The sequence below is a fragment of the Taudactylus pleione genome, unplaced genomic scaffold (genome assembly GCF_031769625.1).
Source record: "Taudactylus pleione unplaced genomic scaffold, aTauple2 ptg000268l, whole genome shotgun sequence".
NCBI lineage: Eukaryota > Metazoa > Chordata > Amphibia > Anura > Myobatrachidae > Taudactylus > Taudactylus pleione.
The window spans coordinates 5,093,594-5,118,340 of NW_028284670.1; the positions used below are offsets into that span (position 1 = coordinate 5,093,594).

Sequence of the window (24,747 nt, forward strand, 5' to 3'; positions counted from 1 at the left end):
CTTCCTGAGGAGAGAGCACCCTGGTGCTGTCAGTGCACAGTGACCATCTCCAGCAGCTGTAGTATCACTTCCTGAGGAGAGTGCACCCTGGTGTAGTCAGTGCGCAGTGACCATCTCCAGCAGCTGTAGTATCACTTCCTGAGATAAGATCACCTTGGTGTAGTCAGTGCACAGTCACCATCTCCAGCAGCTGTAGAATCATTTCCTGAGGAGAGTGCACCCTGGTGTAGTCAGTTCGCAGTGACTATCTCCAGTAGCTATAGCATCACTTCCTGAGGAGAGAGCACCCTGGTGCTGTCAGTGCACAGTGACCATCTCCAGCAGCTGTAGCATCACTTCCTGAGGAGAGAGCACCCTGGTGTAGTCAGTGTACAGTGACCATCTCCAGCAGCTGTAGCATCACTTCCTGAGGAGAGAGCACCCTGGTGCTGTCAGTGCACAGTGACCATCTCCAGCAGCTGTAGTATCACTTCCTGAGGAGAGTGCACCCTGGTGTAGTCAGTGCGCAGTGACCATCTCCAGCAGCTGTAGCATCACTTCCTGAGGAGAGAGCACCCTGGTGCTGTCAGTGCACAGTGACCGTCTCCAGCAGCTGTAGCTTCACTTCCTGAGGAGAGAGCACCCTGGTACAGTCAGTGCACAGTGACCATCTCCAGCAGCTGTAGAATCACTTCCTGAGGAGAGTGCACCCTGGTGAAGTCAGTGCAAAGTGACCATCTCCAGCAGCTGTAGCATCACTTCCTGAGGAGAGAGCACCTGGTGTAGTAAGTGCACACTGACCGTCTCCAGCAGCTGTAGCATCACTTCCTGAGGAGAGAGCACCCTGGTGTAGTCAGTGCACAGTGACCATCTCCAGCAGCTGTAGCATCACTTCCTAAGGAGAGAGCACCCTGGTGTAGTCAGTGCACAGTGACCATCTCCAGCAGCTGTAGCATCACTTCCTGAGGAGAGAGCACCCTGGTGTAGTCAGTGCACAGTGACCATCTCCAGCAGCTGTAGCATCACTTCCTCAGGAGAGAGCACCCTGGTGTAGTCAGTGCACAGTGACCATCTCCAGCAGCTGTACTATCACTTCCTGAGGAGAGAGCACCCTGGTGCAGTCAGTGTACAGTCACCATCTCCAGCAGCTGTAGCATCATTTCCTGAGGAGAGAGCACCCTGGTGTAGTCAGTGCACAGTGACCATCTCCAGCAGCTGTAGTATCACTTCCTGAGATAAGATCACCCTGGTGTAGTCAGTGCACAGTCACTATCTCCAGCAGCTGTAGCTTCACTTCCTGAGGAAAGAGCACCCTTGTACAGTCAGTGCACAGTGACCATCTCCAGCAGCTGTAGCATCACTTCCTGAGGAGAGAGCACCCTGGTGTAGTCAGTGCACAGTGACCATCTCCAGCAGCTGTAGCATCACTTCCTGAGGAGAGAACACCCTGGTGTAGTCAGTGCACAGTGACCATCTCTAGCAGTTGTAGCATCACTTCCTGAGGAGAGAGCACCCTGGTGTAGTCAGTGCACAGTGACCATCTCCAGCAGCTGTAGTATCACTTCCTGAGGAGAGAGCACCCTGTTGCAGTCAGTGCACAGTCACCATCTCCAGCAGCTGTAGCATCACTTCCTGAGATAAGATCACCCTGGTGTAGTCAGTGCACAGTCACCATCTCCAGCAGCTGTAGCATCATTTCCTGAGGAGAGAGCACCCTGGTGTAGTCAGTGCACAGTGACCATCTCCAGTAGCTGTAGCATCACTTCCTGAGGAGAGAGCACCCTGGTGCAGTCAGTGCACAGTGACCGTCTCCAGCAGCTGCAGCATCACTTCCTGAGGAGAGAGCACCCTGGTGCAGTCAGTGCACAGTGACCGTCTCCAGCAGCTGTAGTATCACTTCCTGAGGAAAGAGAACCTGGTGCAGTCAGTGTACAGTGACCATCTCCAGTAGCTGTAGTATCACTTCCAGAGGAGAGAGCACCCTGGTGCAGTCAGTGCACAGTGACCATCTCCAGCAGCTGTAGAATCACTTCCTGAGGAGAGAGCACCCTGGTGCTGTCAGTGTACAGTGACCATCACCAGCAGCTGTAGCATCACTTCCTGAGGAGAGAGCACCTGGTGCAGTCAGTGCACAGTGACCATCTCCAGCAGCTGTAGCATCACTTCCTGAGGAGAGAGCACCCGGGTGTAGTCAGTGCACAGTGACCATCTCCAGCAGCTGTAGAATCACTTCCTGAGGAGAGAGCACCCTGGTGCTGTCAGTGTACAGTGACCATCACCTGCAGCTGTAGCATCACTTCCTGAGGAGAGTGCACCCTGGTGTAGTCAGTGTACAGTGACCATCTCCAGCAGCTGTAGCATCACTTCCTGAGATAAGATCACCTTGGTGTAGTCAGTGCACAGTCACCATCTCCAGCAGCTGTAGCATCATTTCCTGAGGAGAGTGCACCCTGGTGTAGTCAGTGCGCAGTGACTATCTCCAGTAGCTATAGCATCACTTCCTGAGGAGAGAGCACCCTGGTGCTGTCAGTGCACAGTGACCATCTCCAGCAGCTGTAGCGTCACTTCCTGAGGAGAGAGCACCCTGGTGTAGTCAGTGTACAGTGACCATCTCCAGCAGCTGTAGCATCACTTCCTGAGGAGAGAGCACCCTGGTGCTGTCAGTGCACAGTGACCATCTCCAGCAGCTGTAGTATCACTTCCTGAGGAGAGTGCACCCTGGTGTAGTCAGTGCGCAGTGACCATCTCCAGCAGCTGTAGTATCACTTCCTGAGATAAGATCACCTTGGTGTAGTCAGTGCACAGTCACCATCTCCAGCAGCTGTAGCATCATTTCCTGAGGAGAGTGCACCCTGGTGTAGTCAGTTCGCAGTGACTATCTCCAGTAGCTATAGCATCACTTCCTGAGGAGAGAGCACCCTGGTGCTGTCAGTGCACAGTGACCATCTCCAGCAGCTGTAGCATCACTTCCTGAGGAGAGAGCACCCTGGTGTAGTCAGTGTACAGTGACCATCTCCAGCAGCTGTAGCATCACTTCCTGAGGAGAGAGCACCCTGGTGCTGTCAGTGCACAGTGACCATCTCCAGCAGCTGTAGTATCACTTCCTGAGGAGAGTGCACCCTGGTGTAGTCAGTGTGCAGTGACCATCTCCAGCAGCTGTAGCATCACTTCCTGAGGAGAGAGCACCCTGGTGCTGTCAGTGCACAGTGACCGTCTCCAGCAGCTGTAGCTTCACTTCCTGAGGAGAGAGCACCCTGGTACAGTCAGTGCACAGTTACCATCTCCAGCAGCTGTAGAATCACTTCCTGAGGAGAGTGCACCCTGGTGAAGTCAGTGCAAAGTGACCATCTCCAGCAGCTGTAGCATCACTTCCTGAGGAGAGAGCACCTGGTGTAGTAAGTGCACACTGACCGTCTCCAGCAGCTGTAGCATCACTTCCTGAGGAGAGAGCACCCTGGTGTAGTCAGTGCACAGTGACCATCTCCAGCAGCTGTAGCATCACTTCCTAAGGAGAGAGCACCCTGGTGTAGTCAGTGCACAGTGACCATCTCCAGCAGCTGTAGCATCACTTCCTGAGGAGAGAGCACCCTGGTGTAGTCAGTGCACAGTGACCATCTCCAGCAGCTGTAGCATCACTTCCTGAGGAGAGAGCACCCTGGTGTAGTCAGTGCACAGTGACCATCTCCAGCAGCTGTACTATCACTTCCTGAGGAGAGAGCACCCTGGTGCAGTCAGTGTACAGTCACCATCTCCAGCAGCTGTAGCATCATTTCCTGAGGAGAGAGCACCCTGGTGTAGTCAGTGCACAGTGACCATCTCCAGCAGCTGTAGTATCACTTGCTGAGATAAGATCACCCTGGTGTAGTCAGTGCACAGTCACTATCTCCAGCAGCTGTAGCATCATTTCCTGAGGAGATAGCACCCTGGTGTAGTCAGTGCACAGTGACCATCTCCAGTAGCTGTAGCATCACTTCCTGAGGAGAGAGCACCCTGGTGCAGTCAGTGCATAGTGACCATCTCCAGTAGCTGTAGCATCACTTCCTGAGGAGAGTGCACCCTGGTGCAGTCAGTGCACAGTGACCATCTCCAGCAGCTGTAGCATCACTTCCTGAGGAGAGAGCACCTGGTGCAGTCAGTGTACAGTGACCATCTCCAGCAGCTGTAGCATCACTTCCTGAGGAGAGAGCACCCTGGTGTAGTCAGTGTACAGTAACCATCTCCAGCAGCTGTAGCATCACTTACTGAGGAGAGAGCACCCTGGTGTAGTCAGTGTACAGTGACCGTCTCCAGCAGCTGTAGCATCACTTCCTGAGGAGAGAGCACCCTGGTGTAGTCAGTGTACAGTGACCATCTCCAGCAGCTGTAGCATCACTTCCTGAGGAGAGAGCACCCTGGTGCTGTCAGTGCACAGTGACCATCTCCAGCAGCTGTAGTATCACTTCCTGAGGAGAGTGCACCCTGGTGTAGTCAGTGCGCAGTGACCATCTCCAGCAGCTATAGCATCACTTCCTGAGGAGAGAGCACCCTGGTGCTGTCAGTGAACAGTGACCATCTCCAGCAGCTGTAGCTTCACTTCCTGAGGAGAGAGCACCCTGGTACAGTCAGTGCACAGTGACCATCTCCAGCAGCTGTAGTATTACTTCCTGACGAGAGAGCACCCTGGTGCTGTCAGTGCACAGTGACCATCTCCAGCAGCTGTAGCATCATTTCCTGAGGAGAGAGCACCCTGGTGTAGTCAGTGCACAGTGACCATCTCCAGCAGCTGTAGCATCACTTCCTGAGATAAGATCACCTTGGTGTAGTCAGTGCACAGTCACCATCTCCAGCAGCTGTAGCATCATTTCCTGAGGAGAGTGCACCCTGGTGTAGTCAGTGCGCAGTGACTATCTCCAGTAGCTATAGCATCACTTCCTGAGGAGAGAGCACCCTGGTGCTGTCAGTGCACAGTGACCATCTCCAGCAGCTGTAGCATCACTTCCTGAGGAGAGAGCACCCTGGTGTAGTCAGTGTACAGTGACCATCTCCAGCAGCTGTAGCATCACTTCCTGAGGAGAGAGCACCCTGGTGCTGTCAGTGCACAGTGACAATCTCCAGCAGCTGTAGTATCACTTCCTGAGGAGAGTGCACCCTGGTATAGTCAGTGCGCAGTGACCATCTCCAGCAGCTGTAGTATTACTTCCTGACGAGAGAGCACCCTGGTGCTGTCAGTGCACAGTGATCGTCTCCAGCAGCTGTAGTATCACTTCCTGAGGAAAGAGCACCTGGTGCAGTCAGTGTACAGAGACCATCACCAGCAGCTGTAGCGTCACTTCCTGAGGAGAGAGCACCTGGTGCAGTCAGTGCACAGTGACCATCTCCAGCAGCTGTAGAATCACTTCCTGAGGAGAGAGCACCCTGGTGCTGTCAGTGTACAGAGACCATCACCAGCAGCTGTAGCATCACTTCCTGAGGAGAGAGCACCTGGTGCAGTCAGTGCACAGTGACCATCTCCAGCAGCTGTAGCATCACTTCCTGAGGAGAGAGCACCCGGGTGTAGTCAGTGCACAGTGACCATCTCCAGCAGCTGTAGAATCACTTCCTGAGGAGAGAGCACCCTGGTGCTGTCAGTGTACAGTGACCATCACCTGCAGCTGTAGCATCACTTCCTGAGGAGAGTGCACCCTGGTGTAGTCAGTGTACAGTGACCATCTCCAGCAGCTGTAGCATCACTTCCTGAGATAAGATCACCTTGGTGTAGTCAGTGCACAGTCACCATCTCCAGCAGCTGTAGCATCATTTCCTGAGGAGAGTGCACCCTGGTGTAGTCAGTGCGCAGTGACTATCTCCAGTAGCTATAGCATCACTTCCTGAGGAGAGAGCACCCTGGTGCTGTCAGTGCACAGTGACCATCTCCAGCAGCTGTAGCATCACTTCCTGAGGAGAGAGCACCCTGGTGTAGTCAGTGTACAGTGACCATCTCCAGCAGCTGTAGCATCACTTCCTGAGGAGAGAGCACCCTGGTGCTGTCAGTGCACAGTGACCATCTCCAGCAGCTGTAGTATCACTTCCTGAGGAGAGTGCACCCTGGTGTAGTCAGTGCGCAGTGACCATCTCCAGCAGCTGTAGTATTACTTCCAGACGAGAGAGCACCCTGGTGCTGTCAGTGCACAGTGACCGTCTCCAGCAGCTGTAGTATCACTTCCTGAGGAAAGAGCACCTGGTGCAGTCAGTGTACAGAGACCATCACCAGCAGCTGTAGCGTCACTTCCTGAGGAGAGAGCACCTGGTGCAGTCAGTGCACAGTGACCATCTCCAGCAGCTGTAGAATCACTTCCTGAGGAGAGAGCACCCTGGTGCTGTCAGTGTACAGAGACCATCACCAGCAGCTGTAGCATCACTTCCTGAGGAGAGAGCACCTGGTGCAGTCAGTGCACAGTGACCATCTCCAGCAGCTGTAGCATCACTTCCTGAGGAGAGAGCACCCGGGTGTAGTCAGTGCACAGTGACCATCTCCAGCAGCTGTAGAATCACTTCCTGAGGAGAGAGCACCCTGGTGCTGTCAGTGTACAGTGACCATCACCTGCAGCTGTAGCATCACTTCCTGAGGAGAGTGCACCCTGGTGTAGTCAGTGTACAGTGACCATCTCCAGCAGCTGTAGCATCACTTCCTGAGATAAGATCACCTTGGTGTAGTCAGTGCACAGTCACCATCTCCAGCAGCTGTAGCATCATTTCCTGAGGAGAGTGCACCCTGGTGTAGTCAGTGCGCAGTGACTATCTCCAGTAGCTATAGCATCACTTCCTGAGGAGAGAGCACCCTGGTGCTGTCAGTGCACAGTGACCATCTCCAGCAGCTGTAGCATCACTTCCTGAGGAGAGAGCACCCTGGTGTAGTCAGTGTACAGTGACCATCTCCAGCAGCTGTAGCATCACTTCCTGAGGAGAGAGCACCCTGGTGCTGTCAGTGCACAGTGACCATCTCCAGCAGCTGTAGTATCACTTCCTGAGGAGAGTGCACCCTGGTGTAGTCAGTGCGCAGTGACCATCTCCAGCAGCTGTAGTATTACTTCCAGACGAGAGAGCACCCTGGTGCTGTCAGTGCACAGTGACCGTCTCCAGCAGCTGTAGCATCACTTCCTGAGGAGAGAGCACCCTGGTGCTGTCAGTGCACAGTGACCGTTTCCAGCAGCTGTAGCTTCACTTCCTGAGGAGAGAGCACCCGTGTACAGTCAGTGCACAGTGACCATCTCCAACAGCTGTAGAATCACTTCCTGAGGAGAGTGCACCCTGGTGAAGTCAGTGCAAAGTGACCATCTCCAGCAGCTGTAGCATCACTTCCTGAGGATAGAGCACCTGGTGTAGTCAGTGCACACTGACCGTCTCCAGCAGCTGTAGCATCACTTCCTGAGGAGAGAGCACCCTAGTGTAGTCAGTGCACAGTGACCATCTCCAGCAGCTGTAGCATCACTTCCTAAGGAGAGAGCACCCTGGTGTAGTCAGTGCACAGTGACCATCTCCAGCAGCTGTAGTATCACTTCCTGAGGAGAGAGCACCCTGGCGCAGTCAGTGCACAGTGACCATCTCCAGCAGCTGTAGAATCACTTCCTGAGGAGAGAGCACCCTGGTGCTGTCAGTGTACAGTGACCATCACCAGCAGCTGTAGCATCACTTCCTGAGGAGAGAGCAGCTGGTGCAGTCAGTGCACAGTGACCATCTCCAGCAGCTGTAGCATCACTTCCTGAGGAGAGAGCACCCGGGTGTAGTCAGTGCACAGTGACCATCTCCAGCAGCTGTAGAATCACTTCCTGAGGAGAGAGCACCCTGGTGCTGTCAGTGTACAGTGACCATCACCTGCAGCTGTAGCATCACTTCCTGAGGAGAGTGCACCCTGGTGTAGTCAGTGTACAGTGACCATCTCCAGCAGCTGTAGCATCACTTCCTGAGATAAGATCACCTTGGTGTAGTCAGTGCACAGTCACCATCTCCAGCAGCTGTAGCATCATTTCCTGAGGAGAGTGCACCCTGGTGTAGTCAGTGCGCAGTGACTATCTCCAGTAGCTATAGCATCACTTCCTGAGGAGAGAGCACCCTGGTGCTGTCAGTGCACAGTGACCATCTCCAGCAGCTGTAGCATCACTTCCTGAGGAGAGAGCACCCTGGTGTAGTCAGTGTACAGTGACCATCTCCAGCAGCTGTAGCATCACTTCCTGCGGAGAGAGCACCCTGGTGCTGTCAGTGCACAGTGACCATCTCCAGCAGCTGTAGTATCACTTCCTGAGGAGAGTGCACCCTGGTGTAGTCAGTGCGCAGTGACCATCTCCAGCAGCTGTAGTATCACTTCCTGAGATAAGATCACCTTGGTGTAGTCAGTGCACAGTCACCATCTCCAGCAGCTGTAGCATCATTTCCTGAGGAGAGTGCACCCTGGTGTAGTCAGTTCGCAGTGACTATCTCCAGTAGCTATAGCATCACTTCCTGAGGAGAGAGCACCCTGGTGCTGTCAGTGCACAGTGACCATCTCCAGCAGCTGTAGCATCACTTCCTGAGGAGAGAGCACCCTGGTGTAGTCAGTGTACAGTGACCATCTCCAGCAGCTGTAGCATCACTTCCTGAGGAGAGAGCACCCTGGTGCTGTCAGTGCACAGTGACCATCTCCAGCAGCTGTAGTATCACTTCCTGAGGAGAGTGCACCCTGGTGTAGTCAGTGCGCAGTAACCATCTCCAGCAGCTGTAGCATCACTTCCTGAGGAGAGAGCACCCTGGTGCTGTCAGTGCACAGTGACCGTCTCCAGCAGCTGTAGCTTCACTTCCTGAGGAGAGAGCACCCTGGTACAGTCAGTGCACAGTGACCATCTCCAGCAGCTGTAGAATCACTTCCTGAGGAGAGTGCACCCTGGTGAAGTCAGTGCAAAGTGACCATCTCCAGCAGCTGTAGCATCACTTCCTGAGGAGAGAGCACCTGGTGTAGTCAGTGCACACTGACCGTCTCCAGCATCTGTAGCATCACTTCCTGAGGAGAGAGCACCCTGGTGTAGTCAGTGCACAGTGACCATCTCCAGCAGCTGTAGCATCACTTCCTAAGGAGAGAGCACCCTGGTGTAGTCAGTGCACAGTGACCATCTCCAGCAGCTGTAGCATCACTTCCTGAGGAGAGAGCACCCTGGTGTAGTCAGTGCACAGTGACCATCTCCAGCAGCTGTAGCATCACTTCCTGAGGAGAGAGCACCCTGGTGTAGTCAGTGCACAGTGACCATCTCCAGCAGCTGTACTATCACTTCCTGAGGAGAGAGCACCCTGGTGCAGTCAGTGTACAGTCACCATCTCCAGCAGCTGTAGCATCATTTCCTGAGGAGAGAGCACCCTGGTGTAGTCAGTGCACAGTGACCATCTCCAGCAGCTGTAGTATCACTTCCTGAGATAAGATCACCTTGGTGTAGTCAGTGCACAGTCACCATCTCCAGCAGCTGTAGCATCATTTCCTGAGGAGAGTGCACCCTGGTGTAGTCAGTTCGCAGTGACTATCTCCAGTAGCTATAGCATCACTTCCTGAGATAGAGCACCCTGGTGCTGTCAGTGCACAGTGACCATCTCCAGCAGCTGTAGCATCACTTCCTGAGGAGAGAGCACCCTGGTGTAGTCAGTGTACAGTGACCATCTCCAGCAGCTGTAGCATCACTTCCTGAGGAGAGAGCACCCTGGTGCTGTCAGTGCACAGTGACCATCTCCAGCAGCTGTAGTATCACTTCCTGAGGAGAGTGCACCCTGGTGTAGTCAGTGCGCAGTAACCATCTCCAGCAGCTGTAGCATTACTTCCTGAGGAGAGAGCACCCTGGTGCTGTCAGTGCACAGTGACCGTCTCCAGCAGCTGTAGCTTCACTTCCTGAGGAGAGAGCACCCTGGTACAGTCAGTGCACAGTGACCATCTCCAGCAGCTGTAGAATCACTTCCTGAGGAGAGTGCACCCTGGTGAAGTCAGTGCAAAGTGACCATCTCCAGCAGCTGTAGCATCACTTCCTGAGGAGAGAGCACCTGGTGTATTCAGTGCACACTGACCGTCTCCAGCAGCTGTAGCATCACTTCCTGAGGAGAGAGCACCCTGGTGTAGTCAGTGCACAGTGACCATCTCCAGCAGCTGTAGCATCACTTCCTAAGGAGAGAGCACCCTGGTGTAGTCAGTGCACAGTGACCATCTCCAGCAGCTGTAGCATCACTTCCTGAGGAGAGAGCACCCTGGTGTAGTCAGTGCACAGTGACCATCTCCAGCAGCTGTAGCATCACTTCCTGAGGAGAGAGCACCCTGGTGTAGTCAGTGCACAGTGACCATCTCCAGCAGCTGTACTATCACTTCCTGAGGAGAGAGCACACTGGTGCAGTCAGTGTACAGTCACCATCTCCAGCAGCTGTAGCATCATTTCCTGAGGAGAGAGCACCCTGGTGTAGTCAGTGCACAGTGACCATCTCCAGCAGCTGTAGTATCACTAACTGAGATAAGATCACCCTGGTGTAGTCAGTGCACAGTCACTATCTCCAGCAGCTGTAGCATCATTTCCTGAGGAGATAGCACCCTGGTGTAGTCAGTGCACAGTGACCATCTCCAGTAGCTGTAGCATCACTTCCTGAGGAGAGAGCACCCTGGTGCAGTCAGTGCATAGTGACCATCTCCAGTAGCTGTAGCATCACTTCCTGAGGAGAGAGCACCCTGGTGCAGTCAGTGCACAGTGACCATCTCCAGCAGCTGTAGCATCACTTCCTGAGGAGAGAGCACCTGGTGCAGTCAGTGTACAGTGACCATCTCCAGCAGCTGTAGCATCACTTCCTGAGGAGAGAGCACCCTGGTGTAGTCAGTGTACAGTAACCATCTCCAGCAGCTGTAGCATCACTTACTGAGGAGAGAGCACCCTGGTGTAGTCAGTGTACAGTGACCGTCTCCAGCAGCTGTAACATCACTTCCTGAGGAGAGAGCACCCTGGTGTAGTCAGTGTACAGTGACCATCTCCAGCAGCTGTAGCATCACTTCCTGAGGAGAGAGCACCCTGGTGCTGTCAGTGCACAGTGACCATCTCCAGCAGCTGTAGTATCACTTCCTGAGGAGAGTTCACCCTGGTGTAGTCAGTGCGCAGTGACCATCTCCAGCAGCTATAGCATCACTTCCTGAGGAGAGAGCACCCTGGTGCTGTCAGTGAACAGTGACCGTCTCCAGCAGCTGTAGCTTCACTTCCTGAGGAGAGAGCACCCTGGTACAGTCAGTGCACAGTGACCATCTCGAGCAGCTGTAGTATTACTTCCTGACGAGAGAGCACCCTGGTGCTGTCAGTGCACAGTGACCATCTCCAGCAGCTGTAGCATCACTTCCTGAGGAGAGAGCACCCTGGTGTAGTCAGTGCACAGTGACCATCTCCAGCAGCTGTACTATCACTTCCTGAGGAGAGAGCACCCTGGTGCAGTCAGTGTACAGTCACCATCTCCAGCAGCTGTAGCATCATTTCCTGAGGAGAGAGCACCCTGGTGTAGTCAGTGCACAGTGACCATCTCCAGCAGCTGTAGCATCACTTCCTGAGATAAGATCACCTTGGTGTAGTCAGTGCACAGTCACCATCTCCAGCAGCTGTAGCATCATTTCCTGAGGAGAGTGCACCCTGGTGTAGTCAGTGTGCAGTGACTATCTCCAGTAGCTATAGCATCACTTCCTGAGGAGAGAGCACCCTGGTGCTGTCAGTGCACAGTGATCATCTCCAGCAGCTGTAGCATCACTTCCTGAGGAGAGAGCACCCTGGTGTAGTCAGTGTACAGTGACCATCTCCAGCAGCTGTAGCATCACTTCCTGAGGAGAGAGCACCCTGGTGCTGTCAGTGCACAGTGACCATCTCCAGCAGCTGTAGTATCACTTCCTGAGGAGAGTGCACCCTGGTGTAGTCAGTGCGCAGTGACCATCTCCAGCAGCTGTAGTATTACTTCCTGACGAGAGAGCACCCTGGTGCTGTCAGTGCACAGTGACCGTCTCCAGCAGCTGTAGTATCACTTCCTGAGGAAAGAGCACCTGGTGCAGTCAGTGTACAGAGACCATCACCAGCAGCTGTAGCATCACTTCCTGAGGAGAGAGCACCTAGTGCAGTCAGTGCACAGTGACCATCTCCAGCAGCTGTAGAATCACTTCCTGAGGAGAGAGCACCCTGGTGCTGTCAGTGTACAGAGACCATCACCAGCAGCTGTAGCATCACTTCCTGAGGAGAGAGCACCTGGTGCAGTCAGTGCACAGTGACCATCTCCAGCAGCTGTAGCATCACTTCCTGAGAGAGCACCCGGGTGTAGTCAGTGCACAGTGACCATCTCCAGCAGCTGTAGAATCACTTCCTGAGGAGAGAGCACCCTGGTGCTGTCAGTGTACAGTGACCATCACCTGCAGCTGTAGCATCACTTCCTGAGGAGAGTGCACCCTGGTGTAGTCAGTGTACAGTGACCATCTCCAGCAGCTGTAGCATCACTTCCTGAGATAAGATCACCTTGGTGTAGTCAGTGCACAGTCACCATCTCCAGCAGCTGTAGCATCATTTCCTGAGGAGAGTGCACCCTGGTGTAGTCAGTGCGCAGTGACTATCTCCAGTAGCTATAGCATCACTTCCTGAGGAGAGAGCACCCTGGTGCTGTCAGTGCACAGTGACCATCTCCAGCAGCTGTAGCATCACTTCCTGAGGAGAGAGCACCCTGGTGTAGTCAGTGTACAGTGACCATCTCCAGCAGCTGTAGCATCACTTCCTGAGGAGAGAGCACCCTGGTGCTGTCAGTGCACAGTGACCATCTCCAGCAGCTGTAGTATCACTTCCTGAGGAGAGTGCACCCTGGTGTAGTCAGTGCGCAGTGACCATCTCCAGCAGCTGTAGTATTACTTCCAGACGAGAGAGCACCCTGGTGCTGTCAGTGCACAGTGACCGTCTCCAGCAGCTGTAGCATCACTTCCTGAGGAGAGAGCACCCTGGTGCTGTCAGTGCACAGTGACCGTCTCCAGCAGCTGTAGCTTCACTTCCTGAGGAGAGAGCACCCGGGTACAGTCAGTGCACAGTGACCATCTCCAGCAGCTGTAGAATCACTTCCTGAGGAGAGTGCACCCTGGTGAAGTCAGTGCAAAGTGACCATCTCCAGCAGCTGTAGCATCACTTCCTGAGGATAGAGCACCTGGTGTAGTCAGTGCACACTGACCGTCTCCAGCAGCTGTAGCATCACTTCCTGAGTAGAGAGCACCCTGGTGTAGTCAGTGCACAGTGATCATCTCCAGCAGCTGTAGCATCACTTCCTAAGGAGAGAGCACCCTGGTGTAGTCAGTGCACAGTGACCATCTCCAGCAGCTGTAGCATCACTTCCTGAGGAGAGCGCACCCTGGTGTAGTCAGTGCACAGTGACCATCTCCAGCAGCTGTAGCATCACTTCCTGAGGAGAGAGCACCCTGGTGTAGTCAGTGCACAGTGACCATCTCCAGCAGCTGTACTATCACTTCCTGAGGAGAGAGCACCCTGGTGCAGTCAGTGTACAGTCACCATCTCCAGCAGCTGTAGCATCATTTCCTGAGGAGAGAGCACCCTGGTGTAGTCAGTGCACAGTGACCATCTCCAGCAGCTGTAGTATCACTTCATGAGATAAGATCACCCTGGTGTATACAGTGCACAGTCACTATCTCCAGGAGCTGTAGCATCATATCCTAAGGAGAGAGCACCCTGGTCTAGTCAGTGCACAGTGACCCTCTCCAGTAGCTGTAGCATCACTTCCTGAGGAGAGAGCACCCTGGTGCAGTCAGTGCATAGTGACCATCTCCAGTAGCTGTAGCATAACTTCCTGAGGAGAGAGCACCCTGGTGCAGTCAGTGCACAGTGACCATCTCCAGCAGCTGTAGCATCACTTCCTGAGGATAGAGCACCCTGGTGCAGTCAGTGCACAGTGACCATCTCCAGCAGCTGTAGTATCACTTCCTGAGGAAAGAGCACCTGGTGCAGTCAGTGTACAGTGACCATCTCCAGCAGCAGTAGTATCACTTCCTTAGGAGAGAGCACCATGGTGCTGTCAGTGCACAGTGACCATCTCCAGCAGCTGTAGTATCACTTCCTGAGGAGAGAGCACCCTGGTGCTGTCAGTGTACAGTGACCATCACCAGCAGCTGTAGCATCACTTCCTGAGGAGAGAGCACCTGGTGTAGTCAGTGCACAGTGACCATCTCCAGCAGCTGTAGCATCACTTCCCGAGGAGAGAGTACCCAGGTGTAGTCAGTGCACAGTGACCATCTCCAGCAGCTGTAGAATCACTTCCTGAGAAGAGAGCACCTGGTGCATTCAGTGCACAGTGACCATCTCCAGCAGCTGTAGAATCACTTCCTGAGGAGAGAGCACCCTGGTGCTGTCAGTGCACAGTGACCATCTCCAGCAGCTGTAGCATCACTTCCTGAGGAGAGTGCACCCTGGTGTAGTCAGTGCACAATGACCATCTCCAGCAGCTGTAGCATCACTTCCTGAGGAGAGAGCACCTGGTGCAGTCAGTGCACATTGACCCTCTCCAGCAGCTGTAGAATCACTTCCTGAGGAGAGAGCACCCTGGTGCTGTCAGCGTACAGTGACCATCACCAGCAGCTGTAGCATCACTTCCTGAGGAGAGTGCACCCTGGTGTAGTCAGTGCACAGTGACCATCTCCAGCAGCTGTAGCATCACTTCCTGAGGAGAGAGCACCTGGTGTAGTCAGTGCACAGTGACCATCTCCAGCAGCTGTAGCATCACTTCCTGAGGAGAGTGCACCCTGGTGCTGTCAGTGTACAGTGACCATCACCAGCAGCTGTAGCATCACTTCCTGAGGAGAGTGCACCCTGGTGTAGTCAGTGCACAGTGACCATCTCCAGCAGCTGTAGCATCACTTCCTGAGGAGAGAGCACCTGGTGCAGTCAGTGCACAGTGACCCTCTCCAGCAGCTGTAGAATCACTTCCTGAGGAGAGAGCACCCTGGTGCTGTCAGTGTACAGTGACCATCACCAGCAGCTGTAGCATCACTTCCTGAGGAGAGTGCACCCTGGTGTAGTCAGTGCACAGTGACCATCTCCAGCAGCTGTAGCATCACTTCCTGAGGAGAGAGCACCTGGTGTAGTCAGTGCACAGTGACCATCTCCAGCAGCTGTAGCTTCACTTCCTGAGGAGAGTGCACCCTGGTGCTGTCAGTGCACAGTGACCATCTCCAGCAGCTGTAGCATCACTTCCTGAGGAGAGAGCACCTGGTGTAGTCAGTGCACAGTGACCATCTCCAGCAGCTGTAGCATCACTTCCTGAGGAGAGTGCACCCTGGTGTAGTCAGTGCACAGTGACCATCTCCAGCAGCTGTAGCATCACTTCCTCAGGAGAGAGCACCTGGTGCAGTCAGTGCACAGTGACCCTCTCCAGCAGCTGTAGAATCACTTCCTGAGGAGAGAGCACCCTGGTGCTGTCAGTGTACAGTGACCATCACCAGCAGCTGTAGCATCACTTCCTGAGGAGAGTGCACCCTGGTGTAGTCAGTGCACAGTGACCATCTCCAGCAGCTGTAGCATCACTTCCTGTGGAGAGAGCACCTGGTGTAGTCAGTGCATAGTGACCATCTCCAGCCGCTGTAGTATCACTTCCTGAGGAGAGAGCACCCTGATGTAGTCAGTGCACAGTGACCATCTCCAGCCGCTGTAGTATCACTTCCTGAGGAGAGAGCACCCTGATGTAGTCAGTGCACAGTGACCATCACCAGCAGCTGTAGAATCACTTCCTGAGGAGAGAGCACCCTGGTGTAGTCAGTGCACAGTGACCATCTCCAGCAGCTGTAGCATCACTTCCTGAGGAGAGTGCACCCTGGTGCTGTCAGTGTACAGTGACCATCACCAGCAGCTGTAGAATCACTTCCTGAGGAGAGTGCACCCTGGTGTAGTCAGTGCACAGTGACCATCTCCAGCAGCTGTAGCATCACTTCCTGAGGAGAGAGCACCTGGTGCAGTCAGTGCACAGTGACCCTCTCCAGCAGCTGTAGAATCACTTCCTGAGGAGAGAGCACCCTGGTGCTGTCAGTGTACAGTGACCATCACCAGCAGCTGTAGCATCACTTCCTGAGGAGAGTGCACCCTGGTGTAGTCAGTGCACAGTGACCATCTCCAGCAGCTGTAGCATCACTTCCTGAGGAGAGAGCACCTGGTGTAGTCAGTGCACAGTGACCATCTCCAGCAGCTGTAGCTTCACTTCCTGAGGAGAGTGCACCCTGGTGCTGTCAGTGCACAGTGACCATCTCCAGCAGCTGTAGCATCACTTCCTGAGGAGAGAGCACCTGGTGTAGTCAGTGCACAGTGACCATCTCCAGCAGCTGTAGCATCACTTCCTGAGGAGAGTGCACCCTGGTGTAGTCAGTGCACAGTGACCATCTCCAGCAGCTGTAGCATCACTTCCTCAGGAGAGAGCACCTGGTGCAGTCAGTGCACAGTGACCCTCTCCAGCAGCTGTAGAATCACTTCCTGAGGAGAGAGCACCCTGGTGCTGTCAGTGTACAGTGACCATCACCAGCAGCTGTAGCATCACTTCCTGAGGAGAGTGCACCCTGGTGTAGTCAGTGCACAGTGACCATCTCCAGCAGCTGTAGCATCACTTCCTGTGGAGAGAGCACCTGGTGTAGTCAGTGCACAGTGACCATCTCCAGCAGCTGTAGTATCACTTCCTGAGGAGAGAGCACCTGGTGCAGTCAGTGCACAGTGACCATCTCCAGCAGCTGTAGCATCACTTCCTGAGGAGAGAGCACCCTGGTGTAGTCAGTGCACAGTCACCATCTCCAGCAGCTGTAGTATCACTTCCTGAGGAGAGAGCACCCTGGTGCAGTCAGTGCACAGTGACCATCTCCAGCAGCTGTAGCATCACTTCCTGAGGAGAGAGCACCCTGGTGTAGTCAGTGCACAGTGACCATCTCCAGCAGCTGTAGCATCACTTCCTGAGGAGAGAGCACCTGGTGTAGTCAGTGTGCAGTGACCATCTCCAGCAGCTGTAGTATTACTTCCTGACGAGAGAGCACCCTGGTGCTGTCAGTGCACAGTGACCGTCTCCAGCAGCTGTAGTATCACTTCCTGAGGAAAGAGCACCTGGTGCAGTCAGTGTACAGAGACCATCACCAGCAGCTGTAGCATCACTTCCTGAGGAGAGAGCACCTGGTGCAGTCAGTGCACAGTGACCATCTCCAGCAGCTGTAGAATCACTTCCTGAGGAGAGAGCACCCTGGTGCTGTCAGTGTACAGAGACCATCACCAGCAGCTGTAGCATCACTTCCTGAGGAGAGAGCACCTGGTGCAGTCAGTGCACAGTGACCATCTCCAGCAGCTGTAGCATCACTTCCTGAGAGAGCACCCGGGTGTAGTCAGTGCACAGTGACCATCTCCAGCAGCTGTAGAATCACTTCCTGAGGAGAGAGCACCCTGGTGCTGTCAGTGTACAGTGACCATCACCTGCAGCTGTAGCATCACTTCCTGAGGAGAGTGCACCCTGGTGTAGTCAGTGTACAGTGACCATCTCCAGCAGCTGTAGCATCACTTCCTGAGATAAGATCACCTTGGTGTAGTCAGTGCACAGTCACCATCTCCAGCAGCTGTAGCATCATTTCCTGAGGAGAGTGCACCCTGGTGTAGTCAGTGCGCAGTGACTATCTCCAGTAGCTATAGCATCACTTCCTGAGGAGAGAGCACCCTGGTGCTGTCAGTGCACAGTGACCATCTCCAGCAGCTGTAGCATCACTTCCTGAGGAGAGAGCACCCTGGTGTAGTCAGTGTACAGTGACCATCTCCAGCAGCTGTAGCATCACTTCCTGAGGAGAGAGCACCCTGGTGCTGTCAGTGCACAGTGACCATCTCCAGCAGCTGTAGTATCACTTCCTGAGGAGAGTGCACCCTGGTGTAGTCAGTGCGCAGTGACCATCTCCAGCAGCTGTAGTATTACTTCCAGACGAGAGAGCACCCTGGTGCTGTCAGTGCACAGTGACCGTCTCCAGCAGCTGTAGCATCACTTCCTGAGGAGAGAGCACCCTGGTGCTGTCAGTGCACAGTGACCGTCTCCAGCAGCTGTAGCTTCACTTCCTGAGGAGAGAGCACCCGGGTACAGTCAGTGCACAGTGACCATCTCCAGCAGCTGTAGAATCACTTCCTGAGGAGAGTGCACCCTGGTGAAGTCAGTGCAAAGTGACCATCTCCAGCAGCTGTAGCATCACTTCCTGAGGATAGAGCACCTGGTGTAGTCAGTGCACAGTGACCATCTCCAGCAGCTGTAGCATCACTTCCTAAGGAGAGAGCACCCTGGTGTAGTCAGTGCACAGTGACCATCTCCAGCAGCTGTAGCATCACTTCCTGAGGAGAGAGCACCCTGGTGTAGTCAGTGCACAGTGACCATCTCCAGCAGCTGTAGCATCACTTCCTGAGGAGAGAGCACCCTGGTGTAGTCAGTGCACAGTGACCATCTCCAGCAGCTGTACTATCACTTCCTGAGGATAGAGCACCCTGGTGCAGTCAGTGTACAGTCACCATCTCCAGCAGCTGTAGCATCATTTCCTGAGGAGAGAGCACCCTGGTGTAGTCAGTGCACAGTGACCATCTCCAGCAGCTGTAGTATCACTTCCTGAGATAAGATCACCCTGGTGTATACAGTGCACAGTCACTATCTCCAGGAGCTGTAGCATCATATCCTAAGGAGAGAGCACCCTGGTGTAGTCAGTGCACAGTGACCATCTCCAGTAGCTGTAGCATCACTTCCTGAGGAGAGAGCACCCTGGTGCAGTCAGTGCATAGTGACCATCTCCAGTAGCTGTAGCATAACTTCCTGAGGAGAGAGCACCCTGGTGCAGTCAGTGCACAGTGACCATCTCCAGCAGCTGTAGCATCACTTCCTGAGGATAGAGCACCCTGGTGCAGTCAGTGCACAGTGACCATCTCCAGCAGCTGTAGTATCACTTCCTGAGGAAAGAGCACCTGGTGCAGTCAGTGTACAGTGACCATCTCCAGCAGCAGTAGTATCACTTCCTTAGGAGAGAGCACCATGGTGCTGTCAGTGCACAGTGACCATCTCCAGCAGCTGTAGTATCACTTCCTGAGGAGAGAGCACCCTGGTGCTGTCAGTGTACAGTGACCATCACCAGCAGCTGTAGCATCACTTCCTGAGGAGAGAGCACCTGGTGTAGTCAGTGCACAGTGACCATCTCCAGCAGCTGTAGCATCACTTCCCGAGGAGAGAGTACCCAGGTGTAGTCAGTGCACAGTGACCATCTCCAGCAGCTGTAGAATCACTTCCTGAGAAGAGAGCACCTGGTGCATTCAGTGCACAGTGACCATCTCCAGCAGCTGTAGAATCACTTCCTGAGGAGAGAGCACCCTGGTGCTGTCAGTGCACAGTGACCATCTCCAGCAGCTGTAGCATCACTTCCTGAGGAGAGTGCACCCTGGTGTAGTCAGTGCACAATGACCATCTCCAGCAGCTGTAGCATCACTTCCTGAGGAGAGAGCACCTGGTGCAGTCAGTGCACATTGACCCTCTCCAGCAGCTGTAGAATCACTTCCTGAGGAGAGAGCACCCTGGTGCTGTCAGCGTACAGTGACCATCACCAGCAGCTGTAGCATCACTTCCTGAGGAGAGTGCACCCTGGTGTAGTCAGTGCACAGTGACCATCTCCAGCAGCTGTAGCATCACTTCCTGAGGAGAGAGCACCTGGTGTAGTCAGTGCACAGTGACCATCTCCAGCAGCTGTAGCATCACTTCCTGAGGAGAGTGCACCCTGGTGCTGTCAGTGTACAGTGACCATCACCAGCAGCTGTAGCATCACTTCCTGAGGAGAGTGCACCCTGGTGTAGTCAGTGCACAGTGACCATCTCCAGCAGCTGTAGCATCACTTCCTGAGGAGAGAGCACCTGGTGCAGTCAGTGCACAGTGACCCTCTCCAGCAGCTGTAGAATCACTTCCTGAGGAGAGAGCACCCTGGTGCTGTCAGTGTACAGTGACCATCACCAGCAGCTGTAGCATCACTTCCTGAGGAGAGTGCACCCTGGTGTAGTCAGTGCACAGTGACCATCTCCAGCAGCTGTAGCATCACTTCCTGAGGAGAGAGCACCTGGTGTAGTCAGTGCACAGTGACCATCTCCAGCAGCTGTAGCTTCACTTCCTGAGGAGAGTGCACCCTGGTGCTGTCAGTGCACAGTGACCATCTCCAGCAGCTGTAGCATCACTTCCTGAGGAGAGAGCACCTGGTGTAGTCAGTGCACAGTGACCATCTCCAGCAGCTGTAGCATCACTTCCTGAGGAGAGTGCACCCTGGTGTAGTCAGTGCACAGTGACCATCTCCAGCAGCTGTAGCATCACTTCCTCAGGAGAGAGCACCTGGTGCAGTCAGTGCACAGTGACCCTCTCCAGCAGCTGTAGAATCACTTCCTGAGGAGAGAGCACCCTGGTGCTGTCAGTGTACAGTGACCATCACCAGCAGCTGTAGCATCACTTCCTGAGGAGAGTGCACCCTGGTGTAGTCAGTGCACAGTGACCATCTCCAGCAGCTGTAGCATCACTTCCTGTGGAGAGAGCACCTGGTGTAGTCAGTGCATAGTGACCATCTCCAGCCGCTGTAGTATCACTTCCTGAGGAGAGAGCACCCTGATGTAGTCAGTGCACAGTGACCATCACCAGCAGCTGTAGAATCACTTCCTGAGGAGAGAGCACCCTGGTGTAGTCAGTGCACAGTGACCATCTCCAGCAGCTGTAGCATCACTTCCTGAGGAGAGAGCACCCTGGTGTAGTCAGTGCACAGTGACCATCTCCAGCAGCTGTAGCATCACTTCCTGAGGAGAGTGCACCCTGGTGTAGTCAGTGCACAGTGACCATCTCCAGCAGCTGTAGCATCACTTCCTGAGGAGAGAGCACCTGGTGTAGTCAGTGCACAGTGACCATCTCCAGCAGCTGTAGCATCACTTCCTGAGGAGAGAGCACCTGGTGCAGTCAGTGCACAGTGACCCTCTCCAGCAGCTGTAGAATCACTTCCTGAGGAGAGAGCACCCTGGTGCTGTCAGTGTACAGTGACCATCACCAGCAGCTGTAGCATCACTTCCTGAGGAGAGTGCACCCTGGTGTAGTCAGTGCACAGTGACCATCTCCAGCAGCTGTAGCATCACTTCCTGAGGAGAGAGCACCTGGTGTAGTCAGTGCACAGTGACCATCTCCAGCAGCTGTAGCATCACTTCCTGAGGAGAGTGCACCCTGGTGTAGTCAGTGCACAGTGACCATCTCCAGCAGCTGTAGCATCACTTCCTCAGGAGAGAGCACCTGGTGCAGTCAGTGCACAGTGACCATCTCCAGCAGCTGTAGAATCACTTCCTGAGGAGAGAGCACCCTGGTGCTGTCAGTGTACAGTGACCATCACCAGCAGCTGTAGCATCACTTCCTGAGGAGAGTGCACCCTGGTGTAGTCAGTGCACAGTGACCATCTCCAGCAGCTGTAGCATCACTTCCTGTGGAGAGAGCACCTGGTGTAGTCAGTGCACAGTGACCATCTCCAGCAGCTGTAGTATCACTTCCTGAGGAGAGAGCACCTGGTGCAGTCAGTGCACAGTGACCATCTCCAGCAGCTGTAGCATCACTTCCTGAGGAGAGAGCACCCTGGTGTAGTCAGTGCACAGTCACCATCTCCAGCAGCTGTAGCATCACTTCCTGAGGAGAGAGCACCCTGATGTAGTCAGTGCACAGTGACCATCACCAGCAGCTTTAGCATCACTTCCTGTGGAGAGAGCACCCTGGTGCTGTCAGTGTACAGTGACCATCTCACAGTGACAGAATGGGAGCTTTGCTATTGCTACTGATCCTGGGGACCCTGCAAGGTGAGGATTGATATTAGTACTGTATGGGGTGCTGTATATGTGAGGAATTAGCAATGCAATATATATTAGCGTAGTGTGTGTTTGACCATATAATCACATGGGGGCTATACAGTAGGTTGTGCTGTTCCTAATTGTAACACCTGCAGATTGTGCTATATGTGTGTAATTGATATTATTGTACTGATTGATACTTATTTCACTGTCTGTATACCAGGATTTCACCCCCAGACAATCCATGTATCCCAGGTCCCTGTAATACTCCCCACAGGGGGCAGCTCAGTCACATTACCATGTACCTACAGCATCAGTGGTACAGAGAATGTAACATCCGGCTGGTACAAGTGGTACAGACACGTGGTGAGGACAGGACCTGAGGTGACTGATAGTAATAAGGATTACACAGGCAGAATCTCCAGAGTGGACGCTGATGAATTCAGTAGTAGCAGATCAGCCAGTATCGCCCTGCACAGAGTACATATCACAGACACCGGGATGTATTACTGTGAGGTCACTTTCCAGCATGGAGGAGAAATCTCTGGACATGACAATGGGACATTCCTCAATGTGACAGGTGAGTCTGACTGAGGGTTTATTGTTCAGTAATATAACCTAAAACCTGGAATGAGAGAAAATGGAAGATTGTCTCACACACCAGGTTATTACATGATGCAGACCCTCCAACATGACCCGTTCCATTAGATACAAAATGCTCTGCTCCTGGACTTCCTTCTTACTATATGGCGTAGCCAACTGTGTTGAAAAACCTTTTTCATCAATTAACTAGTTCAAAACAGGTGTCTGCAATCATTAATTAGGTGGGAAGTCCAGGAACGGAGCATTTTGTACCTGATGGAAGGGGTCATGTTGGAGGGTAGGATGATGAACATAAAAGCGCTGGTATCAGACTAATTATTATAATTTAATATCGTAAAAAGTCCTATAACATATAATTTGTAATAAGAGACAAAGAAAAAACTACTGCTAGTTACAGGAACATAAAATCAAATTAGACAGTATGTAAATCAGATCAAAGTTGTATATGTACTAACATGCAATGTCCAGTAATGTAATATAAAATGGTGTATGCTCAGATCAACTCAATGGTTTTTCACAGGTACATGAAAGGGAGAGGTTTAATCTAAAAAAATGTTCCCCCCTAGCAAACTGCAATAGACCAGCAATAAGATTTGAATGATGCATGATAACAGAAATCCAGAGATGGTTGTTGTACATATTTGCATAAGATATGGTTTAGCCATCCGGGTCACGTCAATGTATCTCTGTACCGGTGTCCCTAACACTACATAATAATAGCACCCACTTTGGGTCATATAATCGCATACTGTTATGCCACCTGATAATAGCACATACATTATTATTTCTAAGTTGAGAGCCAACTCACCTGGAGGTAGCCCAAAGTCCTCCAAATGGCACTACAGGAACCAGCACACCTCCCAATGTTGATCCCATCCATGCATCTCACAACAGTAATATAGTCTTTGCCAGGTGCATGAAAGGGAGGATTTACTCTAAACAAAAACAAAAGTTAAAAAAAAGTTTTTGGTTCTTTTGCAGTGTGCTGGGGTCACTTTTATCCTTTTTTAACGTCCAGTAATGCCCATGTATACTGCATGTGAAATGCATAAATATCATACTAACCCATACTGGCGGCTGTGGTGTCACAAGGGGGTGCGGGCCGCACCAGGGTGTCACCCACCGCAGGTTGACACCAAGGTGCAGTCTCCCCCTCAGTGACAGGAGCCGGGTGCTGCACTATAGTATTATGTGTGATACACTGTGAGGGAGCCAGCACACTGCACACAATGCAGTCTAGAGCCTTATTATACTGTAAGAAATCCTATAGAGTGCAGCCACTCCGGGTCTGTATGATATACAGTGATAAATAACACACACTGGGGAACATAACTTGTGCTTCGCTGGCCAATTGTTGCAACAATCCACAGTGGATAATATAATAGCAATAAGCAAAGTGTCAATGGAACATGCTAATCGCTAGCCGCTGTCGTCTCAGCAGTAACTAGCAAGTTTCTGTAAGCTCTACCATTTATAAGGGAGAGCAAAACCAAGCAGCAGTACCCAAAATCCACTTTTTGTATGATAGCCGGCTGTATGATAAGGTGCGGGTACCAGGCTGTGGTGTGGGCCAGGGAGATCTGGCAGAGGGAGAACATGGTGCACCTGCAGCAACAGCCGTAGGTGAGGCTGGCGGAAATAGGAAATTTGCAGCTGACACTGACCTTTGAAAACGGGATGCAGTCAGGATGCCGATGGTCTAAGTGGTGACCGCCGGCTCCGGCATCCCGACTGTCTAATCCTGACAAGTGTCTAATGACCGGCGTCAAAATCCCGATGCCTGTCAATAGACCTATGCCAGGAGCCCGACACCCAGCTTACCGATCGAAGGGACGCTGGGCACTGGGCATGGACAGCTGCGGGGGGGGGGGGGGGGGTGGTTAGGTTAGGGGCTCCCGGGGGGACTTAGGACCTCATTCAGAGTCGGTCGTTGCGGCCGCACGGTCGTACGGGAAAAGGGGCTGGATTTGCAAATGATGCACTCGCATGTTTCGTCCTTAAGATCGGATCGTTAGCTGGCCGACCAAGGGGAGGAAGCGCCCCCTTCCTGTACGCATTACACGTCATTTCCAGGCATATAAGGATTAATCGAGACCATCGGGAACCATCGGAGCTGGTCGTAGAGCTTAAGGCTAACCATACCCTCTCTTAAGCACTACGATCAGGTCAGTGTACAAACCACCCATGCATAATTAGGCACGCCTGCGTTCGGATCTCCACTCCCCCGTTTTCAAGCACCTTCCTCTGTTACCACCCACAAATGCCTCATCCTGTCACTCAAACTACCGACCTGGCTGTGTTCAAAGAGAGAGAAATTTCTGATCGTAGCAGTTAGTTT

General features: G+C 53.1%; 1 protein-coding gene across 1 annotated transcript in view; it reads left to right on the plus strand.

The window, feature by feature from the left end:
• LOC148513915 (uncharacterized) overlaps window positions 1–24,119 on the plus strand; it is a 246,380-nt gene extending 222,261 nt beyond the window's left edge. The window contains exons 3-4 of the mRNA XM_088481332.1: window positions 22,030–22,379; window positions 24,063–24,119. Coding sequence (XP_088337458.1) covers window positions 22,030–22,379; window positions 24,063–24,119 — 407 coding nt within the window. The remainder of the gene's footprint in view (window positions 1–22,029; window positions 22,380–24,062) is intronic.
• Window positions 24,120–24,747: the final 628 nt, after the last annotated feature.